Source organism: Musa acuminata, chromosome BXJ1-7, assembly GCF_036884655.1.
Source record: "Musa acuminata AAA Group cultivar baxijiao chromosome BXJ1-7, Cavendish_Baxijiao_AAA, whole genome shotgun sequence".
In the NCBI taxonomy this organism is placed as follows: Eukaryota; Viridiplantae; Streptophyta; class Magnoliopsida; order Zingiberales; family Musaceae; genus Musa; species Musa acuminata.
In genome coordinates, this window is record NC_088333.1 from 39,469,361 (window position 1) to 39,490,349 (window position 20,989).

A 20,989-nucleotide genomic window follows, 5' to 3' on the forward strand; every position below is an offset into this window, starting at 1 on the left:
GCTCAGACCCCATGACCAAAAGGTTTTGTCCATAAATGCACATTTCTTTCATTGAATTCAGTGGCACTTACATTGGCCAAGTCAATAATTGTTCCTACTGTTCTCCCTTTATGCATTAAACAAAGGCAACCTTCTCTTCCCTGCCATGATAATTCCTGTGTGTGGTGGAGATCAAAATGTTGCATGTGCAATAATGCTTGAAATAATTGACTTGTATTTGGTGAGGAAAAAAGAAACCTGGAAATGATGAAGGCGGAGTCAAACCCCAGCGGGAAGAACGTTCTCTTTTGTGACCACTGCTTTGTCGGCGTGTCGGGGGGTCGTCATTTTACCACTCCCTTTTGGATTGTAGCTGCGGCGTGGGATTCTATCTGAGTGGTGGTCTTTCGTGGGCCCCTTCCGTTGGACGGTGCTGATGGGTGGGTTTCGATCGCATCGGACCTCATCGCGTCGGGCTCCCCGTGGATGTCTCGATCCGTCGTCATCTGCAGTCCACCTCCCACCCGCCCGCCTACCTGTCCCCTTATTGCTGGCTGAACTCGTCCCCGGTGGGTCCCGTTTCAGATATGAGAAATCAGGCTTCCGTTAGTCGCTTGAAGTCGCCCAATAATTCATGGAAAGAAAAGATGGAAGCAGGTCGGTCACGAGCCACGGCGACGGAGCGACCGAGAAACGAGGCAACGCTTTGCCTACCCGTTTAGCCGGTACCCACCTTCCAGAAGGGGGATCGGCGGGGTCCATGAGCAATGTCCAATCGATAGCAAGGTGGTGAGCCGAGATGGGTGCGGAAGCAGCGTGTGGAAAGGTATATTCTCTTGCGTGCAAATACAATACACAGAGCCAAGCGAGCGCAAAAGAGAGACTTAAATAACTAATACTCATGTAGTACAACTAAACAGTAGAAGACGAACGACGACGGAGGAAGAAAAGAAAAGGAAGGGGAGAAAGGAGAGGAAGAGAGATCGAGGACGGAGAGAAGGAGAGAGAGAGAGAGAGAGAGAGGGCGGCTTTAAAGAAGAGCGAAGAGGAACCCCAACAACCGCGTGTCAACCGCCGCTGCTACTACTTCTTGAACGACGACGGCGACGAATGCGCTCCTCCTCTTCCTCTCCGTTGCGATTCAAACCCTAATCAGCCGTCTTGTCTTCGCCTCGTCCCCTCCTAAATGGAAGGTAAGCGCTCGCTCTCTCGCTCGGTCTCTTCAGTTCTATTGTTCATTTGGAGGGGAAATTCTAGGTCTTTGTGAGATCCGCTGCTTTCTTGTGATCCTTTCATTTTCGAAGCCGGGAATGCAAATTTGTCGATTCGAGATGGGGTATAAGGGTTCAGATGAGTCTGAAGGTCACTGATTGCTGGGATCGGAAACTAGGGTTTGTTTGTTTCGGATGTAACTTTACCTTTGCGTCGTTCTTCGTAATCAAGATTCTTGACTCTATGGAATGATGATCTCGGAATGCATTACTTTCTCGTCTTTCTTCGTAACATGTGCCCTGACTAATCTCTTCTCTACTCGATCCATTCTCAGGCCTAACAAGAACCCTTACATCAAGAAAGCACACAAGTAGCTACGGAAGGTCTCCACAAGTACATCATAAAGAAACCAGAATCAATAATACGAATCAGAAAGACTGTGTTAAGAAAATTTAGTTGTTATAAAATCAACATGGGAGACCAAGATATCATTACTTAATTTCTAAGTGATACTTGATCTTGATTTTTACATCTCAGAACTTGATCACCATTGTAGTGGTGTAGAGAGCTCATAAGTGGAGGGAAGAACATGGTGAACAATGTTGGAGAGGAGGACAAGGAATTGGGAACCAAGTGGTGGACTATGGTGGAGAATAATTAGAAGAGTGGGAGGTGCAATTAACGAGTAGATGTGGGGCAGTAGGTGAGATTTGGCTGCAAGGGTTAAGCTTTAGGAATGGTGTAGGAGTAGAAGGGGCTTGTGTTATGGGATTAATGGGAATATAGTAGGGTTTGAAATGTTTGATGTATTTGGGCACAAAATTTTAATTTATATTTTTCCTATTTTTGAAAGTCAACTCATAAATACATTTAAATAAAATTCTTGAGAACCATATTTTTGTTTTTTCAAAGAAGCTTGCATGGCGGTTTGGAAGTGTCTCTGGCGGCATAGTGGAGAGCGCATCCCTTGAAGAAAGATAAAGTATTTTGTAAGAAAGAGAAGTTGAATGTAAGAAAAATAAGTCTTTTCAATCAGCGGTTCCTGTCCCAATACAGAAAAATCATTTTATTCAGATCTGTAATGGATTGATAAGAGTCTTCCACTTCCAAAATTAACAGTAGCAGAAAGTGTTTTTCTGCCTTTTAAGATTTTTAAATAGTATTGCTCGAATGAAAACTTCCCAATTTGATTGCATGTCATGGAGGGACATCTTGGTTGTCCCTTGTAGTGTTCATAGAAAACAATTTGATTCCCAAGGATGGATGAACTCCCATCATTCTTTTAAATGCTTTCTAGGTTGGAATTATGTCAATTGAGAATCGTATCCAGAATTATAACTATCAAAATGATAGGAAATGGATTTATTTCAACTTTTGTACTTACCAAACACTAATGACCTTATATAATGATTATACAAGAAAATGATAAGCCCTTACATTTGTGCTGACCAAGAACTATGATTTTTATTGAATAAATAAAAAAAACTTTAATGTTGTTTTTACCTAACATGTTTTTAAATTTCTGTTCATGAACATGGTTACTGCCAACAAATTTCTATGTGCACAATGACATAAACATAATGTAATAATATTTTTATATTTTTTAGGAAAGCATAAACAATGTCAAATGTGTCCTTAGTGTATGTATTTAAATTGATATATAAGTTAAATTGGGTTGCTCGGGTTGCGCGATAGTGCAACCTGATCCCTGCACAAATTTAGTTGGTTTGTTAATATCTTGACTTCAACTGACTACCCCATGAAATTATATTCAAACTCTACTAAAAGTTAGGTTGGACTAGGGTTGAACTGGAGTTGGCCAATAGGAGCTGCACCCGTACTTTCGGTTGTAGAACACATTGTACATGGGTTATCTTTGACAAATTTACATGGATCTCCTTTATAACAAATTTATAACAGAATTTCATTACATGGGCTTGAAAAGCTTGCTGTGGAAGGACTTAAATTTGAAGGTATTATGCCTGCATCAGTCCATCGATGGTGCTTCCCTGCTTCTTTTCAAAGATCTCATTGAAACTAACATGATAGTAGGGAATTTTGAGGCAAAAGTCTCCTTTGCCCCTCCCTCTGTTCTCGCAGAAGGATGACTCAAACTGTTTGATTGTTCCTCTCAAAGAAGATCTCTGATAAAATGGAGGTGATTTTTGAATGGCCCAAAAAATCAAAGCAGTGAGGTGAGTCTTCCCCCCTCCCTTCCTCTATAGCTTGCAGTACCCATCTGAGGCCAATTTTGATGGCTTCCTTCCTGGTCAAGAGGGGTAGTCTATGGCAATCGGTTAACTATGTAGACTGAACTGATAGGATGTTTAAGTGATTAAATCAGTTTAAGTTTGATTTGTAACTCTGCCAATCCCAACTTTCCTGTTTGTTTGGTGATTTTGGTTCATGATCATGAACACCCCTACATCTATTGAGTGCTAAATTTTAATAGTGTATTCTTGTTGATAGGTGCTAGTTTAGTTAATATAAAGAGGCTGGCTTGTTTTCACCTTTTTGTAGACTTTATCTTAATGTATAAAAAGTTAGAAGAACTAGAGTCATGGCTTAAGTTAACTTTCATTCACTGTTTAATATCTCTCATATTGTTATTATTCCTTTCAGGCAATTTTCATGCAGTTTCCTTTCTACTGTAGCATTTAAAATGAGAGGCTTTTTACTATCTATCTACATTTTGCTCTTACAAGCTAATAAGACTGTGTGCACTGCTATCTATCTACATTTTACTCTAGTAATTCATTGGCAATTGGTTTGCATTTCCCCTCTTTACATGAATGAAAAGACTTATAGATGTACCCTCTTACAATGATTGATTTTGTTGTAGCATATTTCCTTTACTGTTCTTTTGCTTTTAACAAAAGGCAAGAATCAAGTAAATATGCTAGATTTGACTGCCATTAGTTTCTCTAGTGATTTTGGACGATAAGTATTGCTAAGATTAGGATATTGAGATGGATATAGGGTTTACCAAGAAAAAAATAGAATAAAAATGTAGCCCTTATAGAAATAAGTAAAGATAAACCATTTAGGACAGAAGGAACATGGTTCAAGAAAAAACATATGTTAAACGAGATCAGTTGATTAAGATTAGCTGTGTGAGAAGAAGTAGAGGCAGGCCCAATGAGTGAGGCTCATGATGACGTTGGGTCTGGGGAGGATTAAGATGTGTAGTCTTAATGCCAAGCAAGATTTTTCTCATGACTCGATTCTTGGTCATCCATTTTAAAAAGGTTTATCCTTGTCATTTTGTCAAGGCTCACCCTCACCTTACTATAAACAATAATAGGAGATCAGACTTGTCCTAGTTGGACTAGTGATATTATTCTAAACAAACTTAAGTGGTGGGAGAAGATCCATGTTGCCATTACCAAATAGTTGGGAAATTACTGCTTTTATTTAGGTGATTTGTTTGAGCAGAGCAAATTTGTTTGTTGTCTGGCTGGTCTCCTCAGTCGTCACCTCAAACCATTTTCTTCTATTTCTATAACATGAAAATACCAATCAGTGTTTGTTTCAACCAAATCGGCCTCTATCTGATTGGATTTGAATCCTTCCTAGTCCTTGATCATATAGCTTCTAGGAAATGGAGTTGCATTATGAGATTGAGCCAAATTTCAGATTCAATTTTAAACTAAGTTCATACGTGTAAACTTTGAAGAGGTTTAAGTATGATGATGATTCCAAACTTTCTTAACCTAATGTGTTATTGATATATTTCAGTTATTGTACTTAAACAAGGTTCCTAATTAGACATTGTCTGAGCATGGACAATATGAGAGCTATATTTTTCTAGGCAATGAGATTCCTTATTTTATGTTAAAATATTGATATTTTTTTGTTAACCATTCTGAAACAAGGTTTCTAATTGGACATTATTTAATAATTTTGATATGAGCAGTGATTTCAATAGGCGTTCGGGTGCTTGCCTTGGCGCTCGGGCTAGGCGAGGCTCGAGCGCCTCGCTTCATTTCCAGGCGGTGCGCTTCAAAGAGGCGCCGCCTGGGTGCTCGCACGAGCCCAGGCGCCGGGTGCTTGGGGCGAGCGCTTGGGTTAAACCAAGCGACCGAACTAGCATTTTAGGTCTGGTTCAGTCTCCGGTGCTTTAGTTGGTTCAATCGAACCAACAAAAGGACCGATATCAACCTTCCTCTTGCAACTTCCCAACCCTAACCCTGCTCGTCGCTGTCGCTGCTACTGCTGCCGCTATACCGTTGTCGCTGCTCGCTGCTACCGCTGCCACTATCGCCGCTCCCGCTGTTGCTGCTGCTGCTACTATCACCGCTTGTCTCTCCCGCTGCTCGCTTCTCGCTGCTACCATTGTTGCTGTCACTGTCGTCGCTCGCCACTCCTGCTCCCGTTGTCGTTTCTCGCTGCTACCGTTGCTACTGCCACTGCCACTGTCGTCGCTCGCCTCTCCCGCTCCCGCTTTCGTCTCCGTTGCTCAGGGTTACCTCTTCTCACATCGAATCGATAGTATATTGTTAACAGTTTATTGATAGTATATTGTTAATTGTATACTAGTAACAATAGTTTTTTATTTATTAGATTAATAATATATTATTTTGATTTTAATACTGTTAATTTTTATTTATTTGAAATTATTATTATTGTTTTGAATTTTGAGATTTTTTTGTTAATGTGATATTGTGATTTTGTAAGATTTTTTTAATTTAATATCATATTTTTATTTAAATAATTATATTTATTAATTATATTATATATTTTTATATTTTAGCGTATTGTTTCGCTTGGGCGAGCGCCTAGCGCCTCGGGCATTTTTGGACCTTAGCTCCTAGCGCTTTTTAAATCACTGGATATGAGAGCTAAGCATTCATTATTTTTACGGGAGAAGTTGAACCTTTCGATGGCTGATATATTTCCTGCATCTGTTAGCTTATAAAAGAAGGCTGCTTTGGCGAGCCTTGATATAACGGTAAGGTTGCTCCTTTGCAAATTGGAAGACCAGGGTTCGGGTCATGGAAACAACCTTTTTAAATATTTAAAGGGAAGGTTATGTATATTGATCCTTCCCAGTCCCAGCATTGGTGGGAGCCTCATATTGGGTATGCCCTATCTATTAGCTTACAAAAGAGTGTTTCCTGTAAGACAACTCATCATTGCTGATCTTATCTTTCTATGTACTTAGCATATACCCCTGTCAGTAATATGATGCTTGTTTCAACACCTTGTTGGACTGGTATGATACTTGTATGCCTGAGAGGGATAGCAGGTGTTGGACTGGTATGATACTTGTATACTGAGAGGTATAGCAGCTTGTATTGTCTGGTATTACGTAAGTAAATAATGAATGGCAATATTGTTTGGTACTGATTTTTGCTTGGATGCCTAGTCCGTTTAGTATTTGGAATTTTGTTTGAAGCTTCCAAAACTAAGTGGTTACTTTTGAGTGGATGATTTTTTGCTTCAATTTCTTGACTGCTTGACAATTGAGAAGTAGGTAAGAAGGAAAACAATGACTTTAGCTTGGACCAGAAGTTCTTTTTTCTCCAAACGATGCTAGTCTACATTTATCTACTAATAGACATGTGAAATGAAAGTGAATGATACGAGATCAAATGTCTGTTGAATTACCAAAAGTGTGCTTGAGTGATTGCCATTGGGATATATAGAGATATCACCCATGATATTTCCCATGGTCACTAACTAGGCTTTCTGACAATAGAAAAATGAAACAATAAGTAAGGTTTCCTCAAGGTAACTTTTTTCATGTATACAATTTGAAGGTTATGGTTTTAAAATTTTTTTTAGGACATGTCAAGAAAAAACCAAGAAACATAAAGAGAGTTTTGGTGTTAGAGAGCTATATTTGGCAGACTTGAGTTGAACATGGAGGACAAAGGATGAGCAAATAATTTGCTTGTGTAGAAGGAAATAAGTTGTTCTTTGGTTAGCAACATCTCTTCATGTAAAAGGACAGAGAAATTATTGAAGCACAAAAACATTTCTTCTCTGAACTTTTTTGTATTTTCCTTTTTTCTTCTCCTCTTAGTATTTAATATATGAAATGCACATAGTTATATGCTGGAGATATGTTGGAACTCTCTATTTTGATTATTAGTCTGTCTATGCATTTTTTTGTCTTTTTTGCTTCACAAATGTTCTTTGTTAAAGAGGCTGTTATCAGAGTGAAACTCTTTAAACGTGAAATGTGCCTTTGTTTGATCTCTTGTGGCTTGATATTGAATGGTCCTCTCTTTTGTTTGGATGGGAGCATATATTCTCCTTTCTTTCTGTGCTCCTAATTTTCTTATGAGCCCCTATTTGTCAGACCTTACTGGTTTCCATTACTTGTGGACCATTCCATTCTTTTTCACATGGATCTTGTCCCTTTTGTGAGTTTATATCAATGTTTAAAATCTCAGTCCTTACGTTATCATTTGGTGGTTGGAACCAACGTGCCTACACATGGTATTGGTTGCTACCATCAAGACCAAAGAGAAAAACAGAGAGAAGAGGAGAGGAAGAGAAGCGGAAGAGGGGGATTGATGGAGGGGGAAGGGAGTAGCATAGAAGGCAGACGAGATGGAGGAGAAGGCGAAAGAGAAGGTGGAGGAGGCAGAGGAGGAAGTGATGACACTTACGAAGAAGTGATGACTTCAGACAGTGATGTAGCAGGTTAGATGAGGTAGCAGCGGTGAGGCAGTGGGGTGTATAAGGAGGCGGAGTGGAAAGAGGGATCATGTGAAAAAAAGAAAGAAAAGGAGAGAGAGAAAGAAAAAGGATCTCAAAAGATGTCAGAAAAAGTAAAGAATGATGGAGGTTGCTTCAGTATCCTTGGTTTTAACCATTAAAACCAGGTAGTATGCCCAGTAATGTAACTGCATTGGGAGGTCAAGCTGCATAAAACTGAAACATGAGGAAAATCAATGGTCCACATGTGGGTTTGTGGTGAGACCAACAAGTACCGGCCCGTACGATTCTGTATAAATGGTTTTTAAAACCCTGATTTATATATTACCATGCAGTTGGATACCTGGTCCAAAGAGTTTTATTTGTATAGAAGATTCATTAATGCATGTAGTGGATTCCAAATACGTTTGTGTTAATGTTTGTTTACCACCCTAATTAAGGTGGACCAAATAGTGAGGCCCTTTTGTGTAGACAGCATGTCTGTTTAGTTCTAGAGCAAGAAACGATACTTTCTATGGTTAAGTTGTACACTGTGAAATGATTATTGTTAGTGGTACGAGGAGTATGAGGAGAGGCAATGTAAGATATAAAAAAACTATAAATAAAGATTTAAGTACTTATAATTTAACTAAACATATGATTTTTTACCGATTTCAAGGCGGCAAAAGATCCACGTAGTCGATCCCAAATAGTTGGGACTTACAGTTTTGTTGTTGTTAATGTTGTTGTCTATGATTGTACATTATTATAATAATAATGAGTGCAAAGTTGAATTCTCGATTCATTATGGTAGGCTGTTTATGTCAATTTTCTTGAACTCTAGTGTATTAATAAATTTTCTTCTAACATGACTGTGATAGTCTGGATAGCGTTATATGTTATAACGTGCTGTCATTATTTATAATTTACTGTTCTTCTAGAAGCCATTTCTATTGGTTCTTGGAAATGCTACTTTTGCTTTTTCATTTTAGATTTTACGCATTTCCTAACAGTGTGTAGCTGTCAGGTGGGTCCCCAGACCGGAATTCAGTTGGGTCTGGTCCAAAAAGATCTAGTGTGTCATCAAGGGGTCGTTCAAGGGGTTCGTCATCTTCCAGTTGCAAGGATTTTCTTCGGAAGTTTGTGGATAGTGAGATTCTGACAGCAAACCTTGAAGACTGGCTTTCAGGAATATCTGAGGAATCAGAATTCAGGAAGCCTACCTTAGATGTTCCCTTTGAACTTACAGAAATCCAGAATTTTGATTATGCACTGGAAGGTGTTTCTTTTCAGCAGTTGATACGGATGCCCAATTCTCTTTATGAATCGACATCTGATGCTGTTGAAGCGACTGCCCATCTTGCTATTGAGGATTTCCTACATGCTAGTGTGAAGGGATTGTGGGAGACCTTTTGGGGTCATGATGAACCTGTGCCTTTGTCAGTAGCCTGTATACACAGCACAAGTTCGAAATTTTATCCTGCTGAAAAGGCTATTGCCAGAGGAAAGCTTGAAGGTATTTGTGCAACTGCCATATTACTGAAAAATAGTAGGGACTTACGTGGGAAATGGGATCAGATTGTTGAATTAGCTTTGCTGAGGCCCGATGTTGGGATTTCAATGCAGAATGATCAGCGGCCTTCTCCATCTGTCCTTGGGGAAGCACTTTTCTTTGCTCTCCGTGTGTTGTTAGCTAGAAGCCTTAGCAAATCAAGTAATGTGCTCCGTAATTCAAACTGTGTATTTGTTCTCCTTGTTGATTCACAATATGGTGGTGTAGTAAAAGTTGAAGGTGATGTTGGTAAGTTAAATTTTGATGGTAATGATGTCTATGAATGTGCAGCCAAATGGATCAAGAAACATGCCAAAGTTACAGTTTCTACGATTGACCGAATCTGGAACAAGCTTGGGAATGCCAACTGGGGTGACATTGGAACTCTACAGGTGCTTCTTGCAACCTTCCATTGTATGGTCCAGTTTTCTGGAATGCCGAAATATCTACTCGAGGATTTGGCTACAGGACATAGTTCTCGTCTCCAGAATCGGAGAACTGAAAGGCAGTTAGTAGATGCACACATTAATGGTATTGGTTTGTTCCGTTTCCAGCAACAAAGTCATTCACCTGAAATTGTTGAAGTCCAGGATGAATCCGTAAAGATTGATTCTAGAGAGACTGTAAAGCTAGAGAAAGGTTCGGCTTTATGGATGGAAGAATTAGACTATCAAATGGGATTTGTGATTGATGAAGTCATAACTGATGGTGATATTCAAAGTTATATTGTTACTCCAATAGAAGAATCAAATCAACCAGGAAAGAAGCTTATGATGTATGTTGGATCTGTTCCTTCTCATTTGGAATCAGCATGGGAGGATATGGATCTGTGGTACCAGGTTCAGAGGCAGAACAAGGTATTGAATCTAATGAAGCAAAGAGGTTTGTCCAGCAAGTATCTTCCCCAGATGGTTGCATCTGGACTAATGGTTCACCCTGGCAAGTGCAACAAACCAGCTTCTGGTAGAACTTGTGGTCATCCTTGGTGTGGTACCCCAATCCTGGTGACATCTCCTGCGGGTGAGACTGTTTCTAATATGAGGAGAAATGGTTTATTTGGTCCCGAGGAAGCTCTCAGATGTTGTCATGACTGCTTATCTGCTCTTGCAATTGCATCTTCTGCTGGAATAAGGCATGGTGATATCCGTCCAGAGAATGTTATCCTTGTAAGCAATGATGGGAAGCATCCGTCTTTTGTCCTAATTGGGTGGGGTCATGCCGTTCTTGAAGAAAGGGATCGCCCATCAATGAATCTTTTCTTTTCTTCAACATATGCCCTACAGGAAGGTAAGCTGTGTGCTGCGTCAGATGCAGAAAGTCTGATCTACTTGCTGTACTACTCATGTGGTGGAGAATTCCCTGAACTGGATTCAGTTGAAGTGGCTCTTCAATGGAGAGAAATGTCTTTATCGAAAAGGGTCATACAGCAGAAGCTGGGGGATATCTCAGCTGTGCTGAAAGCCTTTGCTGATTATGTTGATACGTTATGTAGAACTCCTTATCCTATAGATTATGATATATGGTTGAGAAGATTGAGAAGAACCATTAATGAAGATCATGGAAAGGAAATTGATGCTTCAAACTAGATTTTTGTGGCGGCATGTGATTGGGTAGACTGCAAGAGTATTAGTGACATCACCGTGGCACTGGATTAGGATTTCTCACCAACCACCGGCTACTGCAATCGGATGTCTTAAAATTGATGCTTGAGTCAGAGAGGACCGAGGTTCCAGAGTTTGGCCTCAAACTTGGTTTCTGCGGTTTGCTGCATGTTCTTCAGTGTTAGTAGAAGTTTCTTGCTGTGGTTGCTATGGGAAGTTGTACGATGATAAGGTTCTTTTTATTTATCAAAGAAGTCTTGGGTTGTGCTGTTTTGTGGTTGCAGATGTTCCATCCTCAATTGGTGTCCGCAGCCCGTTCGTCACATATTTGCTTGAAATGTCTGATGTTGTCTCCCTCGTTGACCAAAGGCCAAAGTCATCAGATCAGTCTGCTCACTCTGGCCTATATGGTTGATGGAGGGTTCTCAAACTACCTTATGCACTTTCACGTAACTTTTATTTTTTATTTTGGTTTTTGTCATCCCCAGTGTGGTGTTTACATCAGTTTCTCCTGATTCATTGCATCAGCATAATTTGTTCTTGAGATAGTGTATGGCTGCACTGATTTGTGGTTGGCCTGGGATGATTCTTTTGGACTTTGATCGAATGGTCGTCTCCAGTTTCAAGCACGTCTTCCTGTAAATGTATGTGAAGTTTAATTTCAATGAATAGTGACACTGTTTACCTGGATCAACATGATGATGAAGCCTTTCTTTCTGTTTGTTACTGCTAAACGACTGTTTTTGGTTTTACGGTGGTTTCTGTTGATGCTTGGACTAATCTGAGTCTGTAATTTTTGAATGTAAATTATGATGCGGAAGCTATTCGTTTCTGAAGGCCGGAGGAACTTTTTCTCTTGAGAAGTGCTGTTTTGCAAGTGTTCGTTTTTGCATGTTTCACGAAGCAAATCTGCTCCTCCGCGTGAATTTTTTTAGTCAACCCTATTTGTGTGTCAACTCATGTAAAAATTATGTTTCAACGTGATTGGTATTGGTATTGGTATTGGTATGGAGTTGTTTCTTATATATATATATATATATATATATATAAAACACCTGCAATTTAATAATTGTACCAAAAGGTTAAATTGGAAGGGCAAATACAGAATGAACGCTTGTAATCAACTAATGAAATTTAACCATTTAGAGTTTCAATATTATTGCTGCTAATGGTGAACTGATGAAGATAAACTATAACGACATCCACGTATACCGTTGATTTGTGAAGGTATATACACATAGTTATGCTAAATTTAGATTTAAAGGGACAGATACGGCAATTACTAACGTCGAAGGGATATACGTGTAATTTTGCCTTTGGATTCGGGTCTAAGTAGTGACCTACCAACATAAGACTGAGCCCCGCGATCCCCCCCGGTTCGGTTCGGTTCTGATAGCTCGCCGGCCATTCCTCTTAGGTCGACGCTCCTCAGCAGCTGCTTGAGCCGCCCCCATCCCCGCCTAGCGCTTTGGTCCAGCGACCGCAGAGACGTCCGAGAGCCCTGTGTCGGTTGAGAAGAGAAACACTTGTGTGATCCGATTTCCTTCTTGGGGTTTACGTAGGAGGGATACGGATCGTAACCCTAGCTCGTCGATCATTGTTCCTCCGCGCTTCTCCTTTTCTTCCTCCCTATTTGTTCCACCGCCTCCTCGCTCGTTTTCTTTCGCCCTCCTGGAAACCAACCCATCTTTGGAAACAAAAGGTCAGTTTCTTCTCACTTTTATATGGAGATCTAACAAAATAAGGTCTTTTTGCTAAAAGAAATGTTCTTTCTCACTTTCTTTTTCATTTTGGGATGTTGAAATTTCTTTTCATAGCTGGTGGTGGATTCGAGCGAAAAGATTCTTGTAAAGAATGTTTAGATGCATTCCCTCCTCTTATATCTACATATATGCTTGAAATGTTTTGCTTCCTTACGCTGGTCGTGCCTTCATTGTGTTCAATCCCATTTGATGATCTGAATAGAAAGAGCCCTCTGCGCCTGCGCTGTCGCCCAATCGAATCGCAAGCCCGCATCGCCTACGCCAGTATCCATCCTCCTCCTCTTCCTTTGTCTTCTTCCTTGTTCCTCTTCTCCCCCTGCCCCAAATGGTTCCGTGGTATCTATGTACCAGCGTACCGACACACAGTTTATTATATATTTTTTGAAGTGTATAATAATATTTTTCTCTTTGAAGGAAATATAAGATTTAGACATGTTCGCTGTGGTGCACCTACAATTTTCTCTGTAAGATTAGGAATAATCAACCATCTGATTTTTAGGTTTACCTCGAAATTATTTTACCGTTTTTAAGTGCTTCCCTTCTGCATACTTTCCGCTTCATAGAATATTGCCATCCTTTCTGGTAGATGGAAAAGAAACAGAAACTTTTAGCTTATCGACTTTAGTAAACACTCTCAATTATGCACTTGTAGGTTCATTGGATTTATCACAAGGCACCCTCTGAAGAGGAAAAAAGAAGATGAGGCAGCAATGTCTGTGGAATGTGCTGTGCACTTAGCAAATTTGAGGCTGGCTAAGTCTGAGCCTGCTTTCTTTATTGCAATTTGCCCTTTATTTTTTTTTGCAATGCCGGGGAAGTGAGAAATCCCACAATAAACATCTGACCTTTTGCTCTTCCTTCGTCCTATTCATATCCCTAACACCATCCAAAACCCAAAGTAAACAACAAAAGGTTTCTGTTTCTAAGCTTTTTTAACATCTGATATATTTGCCTGGAATTTGGGAACTTGTACGATAATCTTCTCTATTATATTTGAAACGTACCCAGAAAGTCATGGAATTTAAGTTGAGTAGGTGTCTACCACCCATAAATTGAGATGCACATATTCTTACACTTTTTGGAATGCTGTTGTTATAAATAATTATAGTTTGCCAAGTCCTGCTGCCTACATTACCTAGGAAGTGATATATAAGATGCCTTGTAATAAACAAATAGACTCAAGCATCAAATTGGTTAAGCTCCATTCAATTTTTCCATTTTGATTTCTCCAGTTACTTATCTATATATCAAGTTGTGATTTCGGAAAACATGCATATGATGTTTAAAAAAATGTTGAAATCGCCGCAGATAATCAAATATATGTTATTACTTCTTTTGGTGATCACTAACTTCAGGACTCTCGTAGGATATCTTGGATATGGGATCTGAAGCTATACAAGCTGCAAAGGTGTATCGCAGTCTTCTCAAAGCTGTAAAGAAATATATTGGTAATGATGGCAGCAAAAGGCATTTCAGAAATTACATCACTGAGGAGTTCCGAAAAAATGCTTCTGTGTCTGATCAGGCTACAGTTGAGAACAAAATCAAGCTGGCTCATGAGTACACTTTCCTACTGAACAGTGTGCACCATCATAAGGTTAATTTTCAATTTTTCCTCTAAGTTGAAAATGGTGTCCCTTCCTAATTCCTTCTAGTCATTATATATGATTTACATGAATCTTTCATATGCCTGAATTAGACGGATGAATTGGGATATGTTCCTTAGTAAATTTGTACTTTGAAGGTTCTAGGCAGGTGGATATTTGTTTATACATTAATGGTGGCATGTACATGTTTGTTGATGTTGTAATATCATGTATGTTAACTTTTGCTTCTACATATTCTGCTGTTGAAGTTGTATTGGTTCTGCTAGTTTTTTATTCCTATAGATCCTTAGTTCTGCGTTTCTTTCCTCACATTTTTGAGAAACAAAATCTAATTTGTTGACGATGGTGGTTCAGGAATTGCTCTTTTCATACAACATAGCTGTGGATCGATCAGATGAAATGAAGAAAGTATTGAATAAATCTGCTGCCAGTGTGGGTCTTCGGTTACCTGAAGTTTATCAGCCTTGATTGTTGGTTTTTTGATGTTTCTGGATATGCTGAGGATCTCTCAGTTGCCTTTAGATTAATCTAAAATAACATTCTCTCCCTTCGGCTATGTTGGCATTAACGATTTCAGCCAATAAAGTGTCAACCATGGACATGGATGAGCATAAATATGGAGGACTTTTGTCAGTAGCATTTTTTTCTGTCCCACCAATTTCTGTATCCAAATTCTTCAGTGTAGGCCTTATGACCAAGTAAAGGCTGGTTGAGGGAAAATTAAAGTGGTTAGCAACTGAAGCATTCTCAAAGTCAAGCTTTGCGAAACTGTTAGATTTTGATTGGCCTATTTGAGATGATGATTCTATTGGCATTTGGTGTATGCAGAGTTTAAATAGGTTTTCCTTCTTACCAAGCTTGCCTTTTACCGTTATTGTTGTTGAATTACGTCTGATATTTGTAACTTCAAATTTACACGGAAACCCTCTGTCTAACGAAACCATTACCATATTTTTATTTTGAAATGTTGGAGATCTTGTAATGGAGTCATTCGAGTTGTGCACTTAGTATGTTATTCTCAGAACTGCTTGTTTGTGCTTCTTGTTTTGATATATTGATACATCATTTGATGCCCTGCTGACAAGTGTGCTGCTGTCCAATTCATTATCTTTAGATCGTATGGAGTTACTGATTTCAAGGAAAAGAATTTGATTGCTGTTATGATCTTTTGATAGATTCTTCTGGGTGTTGATATAAGTGGAAGAAACATCCTGTCTGCAAGCATGATGGTAAATACTGCATGGACATATGCATCGAGGAAAAGGTGGAGGGAAGGAGATCCCACCAATGTTGCAGAGATAATTGTATTGAGATCTCTCAAACAGTTGGTAAATGTCCACTATAATAACATCTTTGAATACCATATATTGTCCAACAGACATAATAGTTCATGATTATAGACAAATCACATATTTAGATGAGCATCTCTAGTGTCTTCTCTGACACTTGGATGTACTGCAGTCTGGTTTAGAGTTTCATATTTTAAATTTTGCTGCTGCTCAATTAGAAGAACAAAAAGTTGGATCTCAAGAGTATACACCACAAGAAAGTTGGATCTTCAGAACTGAATCAGAATGCACATATCTTAATCCTGCAAATGCAGATTCAAACGTTAGTGACACAGTAGCATATCTGTAATTAGATTGATTCAAAATCAATTTCAAGTGCAAGTAAAAGAAACCAAACTATATATTTACTGATCTCAAGAGCCCACATGAAGCAATCAGGAAACTGGGTTTCCATAATTCTGACACTAGTTTTGAGAATGTTGTAGGTTTCTTGGCAATGAGAATAACAATGTACAAAGTATCTTTTTTAAAGAAAATTCTCCCAAAAATACTCTGCTATATTGCATATCCTGAGTAGCTGATGAATTATGATACAAATGCAACATATCAACCGTCTGATAAGATGAATAGATGTTGTGGTTCAATTATTCATGCCAGGTATTCAGGTTTTGGTGCAGTCATTATTGTCAATCCTCTGAAACTACCTACTATATTAAAAGTTTGCAGTCATTTCCAAGATAAGGTTGTGAAATATGCAAAAAAATGATTTTTCATCATGAATAATGGTCTGCATGTTGATGCTCATCATTCTTCCCAACCAAGAAAAAAAGGTGAAGCTTTTATTTTCAGAAGAAAAAAGCCATCTCACAAATTTATTTGACAACAAGAACTCTCATTAAATGTGCCCTTTTATGTCTACTTTCCTAAAAACCATGGAATCAATGAGTCAGAATGTAAAGATGTTCTAGCTTATTTGACTTTATTAATTTTACTTTTTACTATTAGCAGTCAAGGAAGTAGTAGCAATTCAAAAAAGGCCCTTTTCAAATCAATGCTGGTCATGAAATAGGAATCAATTGTTTGGTATACTTTCTAGTTGTCCACTTCATTTAGAGTTTCATCTCATGTTTGTTAGCTTTTCAAAGTCAAATAGCATAGCTATACAATCACTCAATTGTTATCTAGAGCTGAGTTTTTTTTTTTAATATTGTTTGCCTAATTAATGTTTATGACCACAGACCTACAAGTAAGATGTCACAAAGAAACACTTCTCCATGGTTTATTGGAGGCATTACATTGTAACTGGTGAGAGTATTATGTTACAAAATGTTACGATGCAAGACTGATAAAAAGTGATAAAAAGTGATGATATTGTCCTGAAATAACTGATAAAAAGTGATGCATCTCTAAAAAGGATAAGGAGTAAAACTTGCAAATGCACAAAAATCCTTCCTATATCTGTTTCAGCCAACATATGCTAAAAGCTTGTTGAGAGGATTTACACAGGGTAAGATCTGATTGCACACTAGATATAAGTTTGTGTTCTCCAAAGGCAGCTGCATTGGGTTCTAAAAGTTATTTCTATAAGAAATATAAATTGATTGAGCATCTAATATCTAACTCAAGAAGCATACTGTTTATAGTTACCAACTGAAGACATGAGCTTCTAACTGTATTCAATTAATTTTTCATGCCAAAACTTGAGCTGACAAAATTGAGATCCATAAAAAAGTATATAGAAGAAATTATCACCTCATGTGGATCGCATGTCAACATCCTCAACAGGAGTTACGACCATATTTGAGCAGCTATGCTTAATGACACTTTCATCTTTTACAGGTCCACCAACATCCTCACCTTTTGTTTCATCTGTAGGCATTCCATTTTCACCATCATAGCTTTCCATAGAATGTGTTGGTGCATGAAAAGAAGGATTCTGGGTGACAGGATAAACAGAAGGATCTAATGCATCATTGCTACTGCAATCAAAATTCTGCTGTATGCTTGGAACAGACAAATTATCATCTATTGCAGGTTCTGTGCTGATTTCTATGTCAATATTCTCCGTCGGGCTTATGACATCTGCATCAATGTTTGGGGTATAAAATTCAACTTGTATTGTTTCTTCAGTCACCCATGATCGGAAATCATGCATTGAAGGTGGGATTTCTGACAAAAATACATCACCGAAATTTCTCAAGAAACCCTTGTCATAGGGATTTTGTTTCTTGTCGTAGCGCCATCGGAAGTTCTCATTAGTCGTCTGCAGTATCAATAGAAAACAGCTTTGGGTATCTTAGGACATAGTAGAAAGAATAGCAACAGAAAAAAATTGATTAGAGTTGTATATATAACTATAAAAATTTTGGAGTTTGACAAAACCAAGGCATCACAAGGAATTAACAAAGATTTCCAAGAATGCTTCACTTTTAAATAACTTAGTTCACCAAAATTACCAAACAATCATTTATCAACCTGCTTGCATCAAGAAAAAATATTCAGGAGTGGAAGATTTACCTGATTTGTGCAGATTAGATAGAAGTGGAAAACAGTGAGACCACCAACAAACCACACTGCGATGAAGGTGTATACTATGAGCATAGGAGATAGAATCTCACATTTCATTGCCTTCCAAATGGTGTATTGGTGGTGATTCATTTCGGTAATAATGTTCAGCCACGAAAATGTGAAGACATATATGCAGAGAAATGTTGATGTTGATATAAAGAAGAAGAAGAACCTGTAGTTTCGCTGCAGGAAAATGTGACAAATGCTCAAAAGTAGGATCCAGATGTTTTATATTTAGTTATTTCTTGAAAAAAAGGTAAACGTCTTGAAAAAAAGGTAAATGCTGGTCATAATGGAATCATGCAAAGACACTATATCTGATGTCTGATATGAGGTCAAAACCCAATGCAGCTGTAACATCAAGAGGCAACAGTAAGATGGAAGAATTTGGAGTCTGTGAAAGAAACTGTTGTTACAGTGACCTCAGTCTATAGTTGAGCCTTGTCATACAATTTGTTTTCATGGATGGCAGAGATGATTATAGGCAAAGTAAACAATAGCCAAACAGTTGACATGGTCTATTGTTAATGATGGTCTACCATATGCATGAAGATGACATCATAGAATCAATGTATGAGTAAAACAAAGCCATGAAGTTGAGTTGGCAGACTACTGGTCATGGCGATTAGCAAGATGAATGCAGAGAACATGAGTAATCAGGGTTTTTTGACAGCAGTTCTAGTGTCCATTATCTCCAACTTAGCTTACCTGTCCAATGCACTGACCAATCCATGGGCAATGGTGATCAAATTTATGCACGCAGTTGTTGCAAACCGAGCAATGCGAAGCACGGGGTGGACGATACAGCATGCATGTTTCACAGTATTTTACTTTGACAGCAAAACCATTCACGATTTCATCCTTCGTTCTAGCTCTAGGCAATTGCAACTGTGGGGTTCTTCCGTGGATCCATTCCATCGATGGAGTGTTGACATTAACTGATTCATCTGTTCCTGGTGGCCCTGTGTTTCTTGGCACGATACCTGGGTCTATGCTAGATGTCATGAAGAGAAACACCAGATCCTGAATTGCCGATGGTAGATCAGAACTGATTTGTTGTCAAGATTTAAGCATAAAAAAGATTCATATATTGCTTACAGATATGGTGACAAAAAATGCCACCATCAGAATCGAAAGCCAAAGCATTGGACGATCAGGGTTCTCATCTGACTTCTCATCCTCATGGAGTTTTATGATGATCTGGCAACAGAATGTGATGGCTGGACCGACTATTAGAAGTGTTGATAGAAGTAATGAGGCTACATCTGGGCCAAATATCAATCTGCCGCCACAGAAGAACCTCTGAGGAAAATTAAGCAGGATTTGTCAACAAGAGCCTGCTGTGCCAGATTATTGACGTAAACAAACAGCATTATTTTCAGAGCAAGAATTAATTTGACCAATAATTCAAGCACATACAAGTGAGTGCTACATGAAAAAGAATCTGTATCTACTTGGTCTTCTTAACTCTTCCTGCTCCTCAGCTAGCTATATATCATATTAACAAGCTAATATTCTACATGTTACATACTCAATTTTTGGAACAGCATAATAAATCTAGTGTTTCTGCTCTGCAAATACTGATCGAAACACATGCAATCCTTTGTAGGCAATCTGTCAAATATCTAAGGTGCATAGTAATCAAAAGATGGGTTATTGCCTCAACCATCCCAGATGGCCGCAAGTTCAACCTAAACTCATCATTTGAGGTACGTAGACGATTATGATGGTACTATTTTCCTTCTCGTTGTTGTTGCTGCTCATAGAAATTGCTATTACCCAGAACTAGATCGATTGGGGTCAGTCATTGTAGGCATCCTTAGAACAACATGATTACATCTATAGACAATTTCAAGGAGAAGAAATTAACATCTAATAACCCTACAAGGTACCACAATCAGCTGATCAGAAACCAAAAGTGTAAAAGGGAGAACTTTACGTTGTTTCCCTTCCAAACTTGGTACAGCCTCCTGGGGTTCGCTTGCTGCGCCGGCGTCGCCATGGCAGAGATCTGATCCTTAGGTTAAGAACCTTCACAAAAATCCATTCTTTCTTAGGAGAATAGGAAGAACAAGAATGCCTATTTCTCCTCTTGTCTGTCCCCATCCACACGACGTCCCTCCCTCGAATTCAACGACGAGAGAACGTCACGTATCACTCGTCTCTGTTCCTTGACACAAGAAACAAGGCAAAGCAAGGGAAGGGATTAAAAAAGGAGAAGCTGCTGTCTCTTTTGTGGAAACGCGTCGTCTCTGCGTCTACGACAGACTGCCCGACGGCAACATCAAGTAGCCAAAGTGCTCGTGGCGGGAAGCAGACTACGATTCCAACGAGAGATGTCGGCTTATCGGGTTTTGGATTTTCTTTCTGGATCCGATCCGTTTACATATTATATCGACATAATATGAAAATAAGCCACCAAATTAACGATTCATTTATAGGTTATTATAATTAGAGATAAAAATAAAGAAATAAAAATAGAGATTCTCTAACTTGGGACATAGAAAATCTATGTTCCTCCCATGATTAATTAGACTAAAAATTAAGTTTATTTTATTTTAATTTTTTGCATTGAAACTTATGAAATGATGAATTACATCGGATCTTACGATGAATCCAATTATCGGATGATTAGTCTAATTGGAGTTAGACCCGGATCCAATAGCTACAGTAGTGGATGCTCAATCGCCTATGCGACTCATGTTGATCTACCCAATTCTCCTTACATCTGACAACGCCGTTTGAGTTACCGTCGGCTTCACCTTGGTAT

The 20,989-nt window shown here is 38.7% G+C and overlaps 3 protein-coding genes across 6 annotated transcripts; 2 read left to right on the top strand and 1 right to left on the bottom strand.

Moving 5' to 3' along the window:
- Window positions 1-886: 886 nt before the first annotated feature.
- On the top strand, window positions 887-11,686 carry LOC103992469 (uncharacterized). 2 transcript variants are annotated; one of them, XM_009412173.3, is made up of 2 exons: window positions 887-1,172; window positions 8,867-11,686. In XM_009412173.3, exons 1-2 carry the CDS (start codon window positions 1,166-1,168, stop codon window positions 10,975-10,977), a joined length of 2,118 nt encoding a protein of 705 aa, XP_009410448.2. In that variant the 5' UTR covers window positions 887-1,165; the 3' UTR covers window positions 10,978-11,686. The 2 variants fall into 2 exon arrangements, with proteins under 2 accessions (XP_009410448.2, XP_065049009.1); XM_065192937.1 differs by having other exon boundaries at window positions 8,879-11,686.
- Window positions 11,687-12,369: 683 nt separating this feature from the next.
- LOC103992470 (uncharacterized) lies at window positions 12,370-15,440 on the top strand. 3 transcript variants are annotated; one of them, XM_018828834.2, is made up of 4 exons: window positions 12,370-12,694; window positions 13,408-13,512; window positions 14,122-14,352; window positions 14,717-15,440. In XM_018828834.2, exons 3-4 carry the CDS (start codon window positions 14,134-14,136, stop codon window positions 14,828-14,830), a joined length of 333 nt encoding a protein of 110 aa, XP_018684379.2. In that variant the 5' UTR covers window positions 12,370-12,694; window positions 13,408-13,512; window positions 14,122-14,133; the 3' UTR covers window positions 14,831-15,440. The 3 variants fall into 3 exon arrangements, with proteins under 3 accessions (XP_018684379.2, XP_065049011.1, XP_009410450.2); XM_065192939.1 differs by lacking the exon at window positions 13,408-13,512 and having other exon boundaries at window positions 14,111-14,352; XM_009412175.3 differs by lacking the exon at window positions 13,408-13,512.
- Window positions 15,441-15,687: 247 nt separating this feature from the next.
- Window positions 15,688-20,502, bottom strand: LOC135679322 (probable protein S-acyltransferase 4). The gene is made up of 6 exons (XM_065192938.1): window positions 20,159-20,502; window positions 19,318-19,521; window positions 18,928-19,242; window positions 18,169-18,402; window positions 17,404-17,914; window positions 15,688-15,953 (listed from the first exon to the last, which is right to left on the bottom strand). Exons 1-5 carry the CDS (start codon window positions 20,219-20,221, stop codon window positions 17,405-17,407), a joined length of 1,326 nt encoding a protein of 441 aa, XP_065049010.1. The 5' UTR covers window positions 20,222-20,502; the 3' UTR covers window positions 15,688-15,953; window position 17,404.
- Window positions 20,503-20,989: the final 487 nt, after the last annotated feature.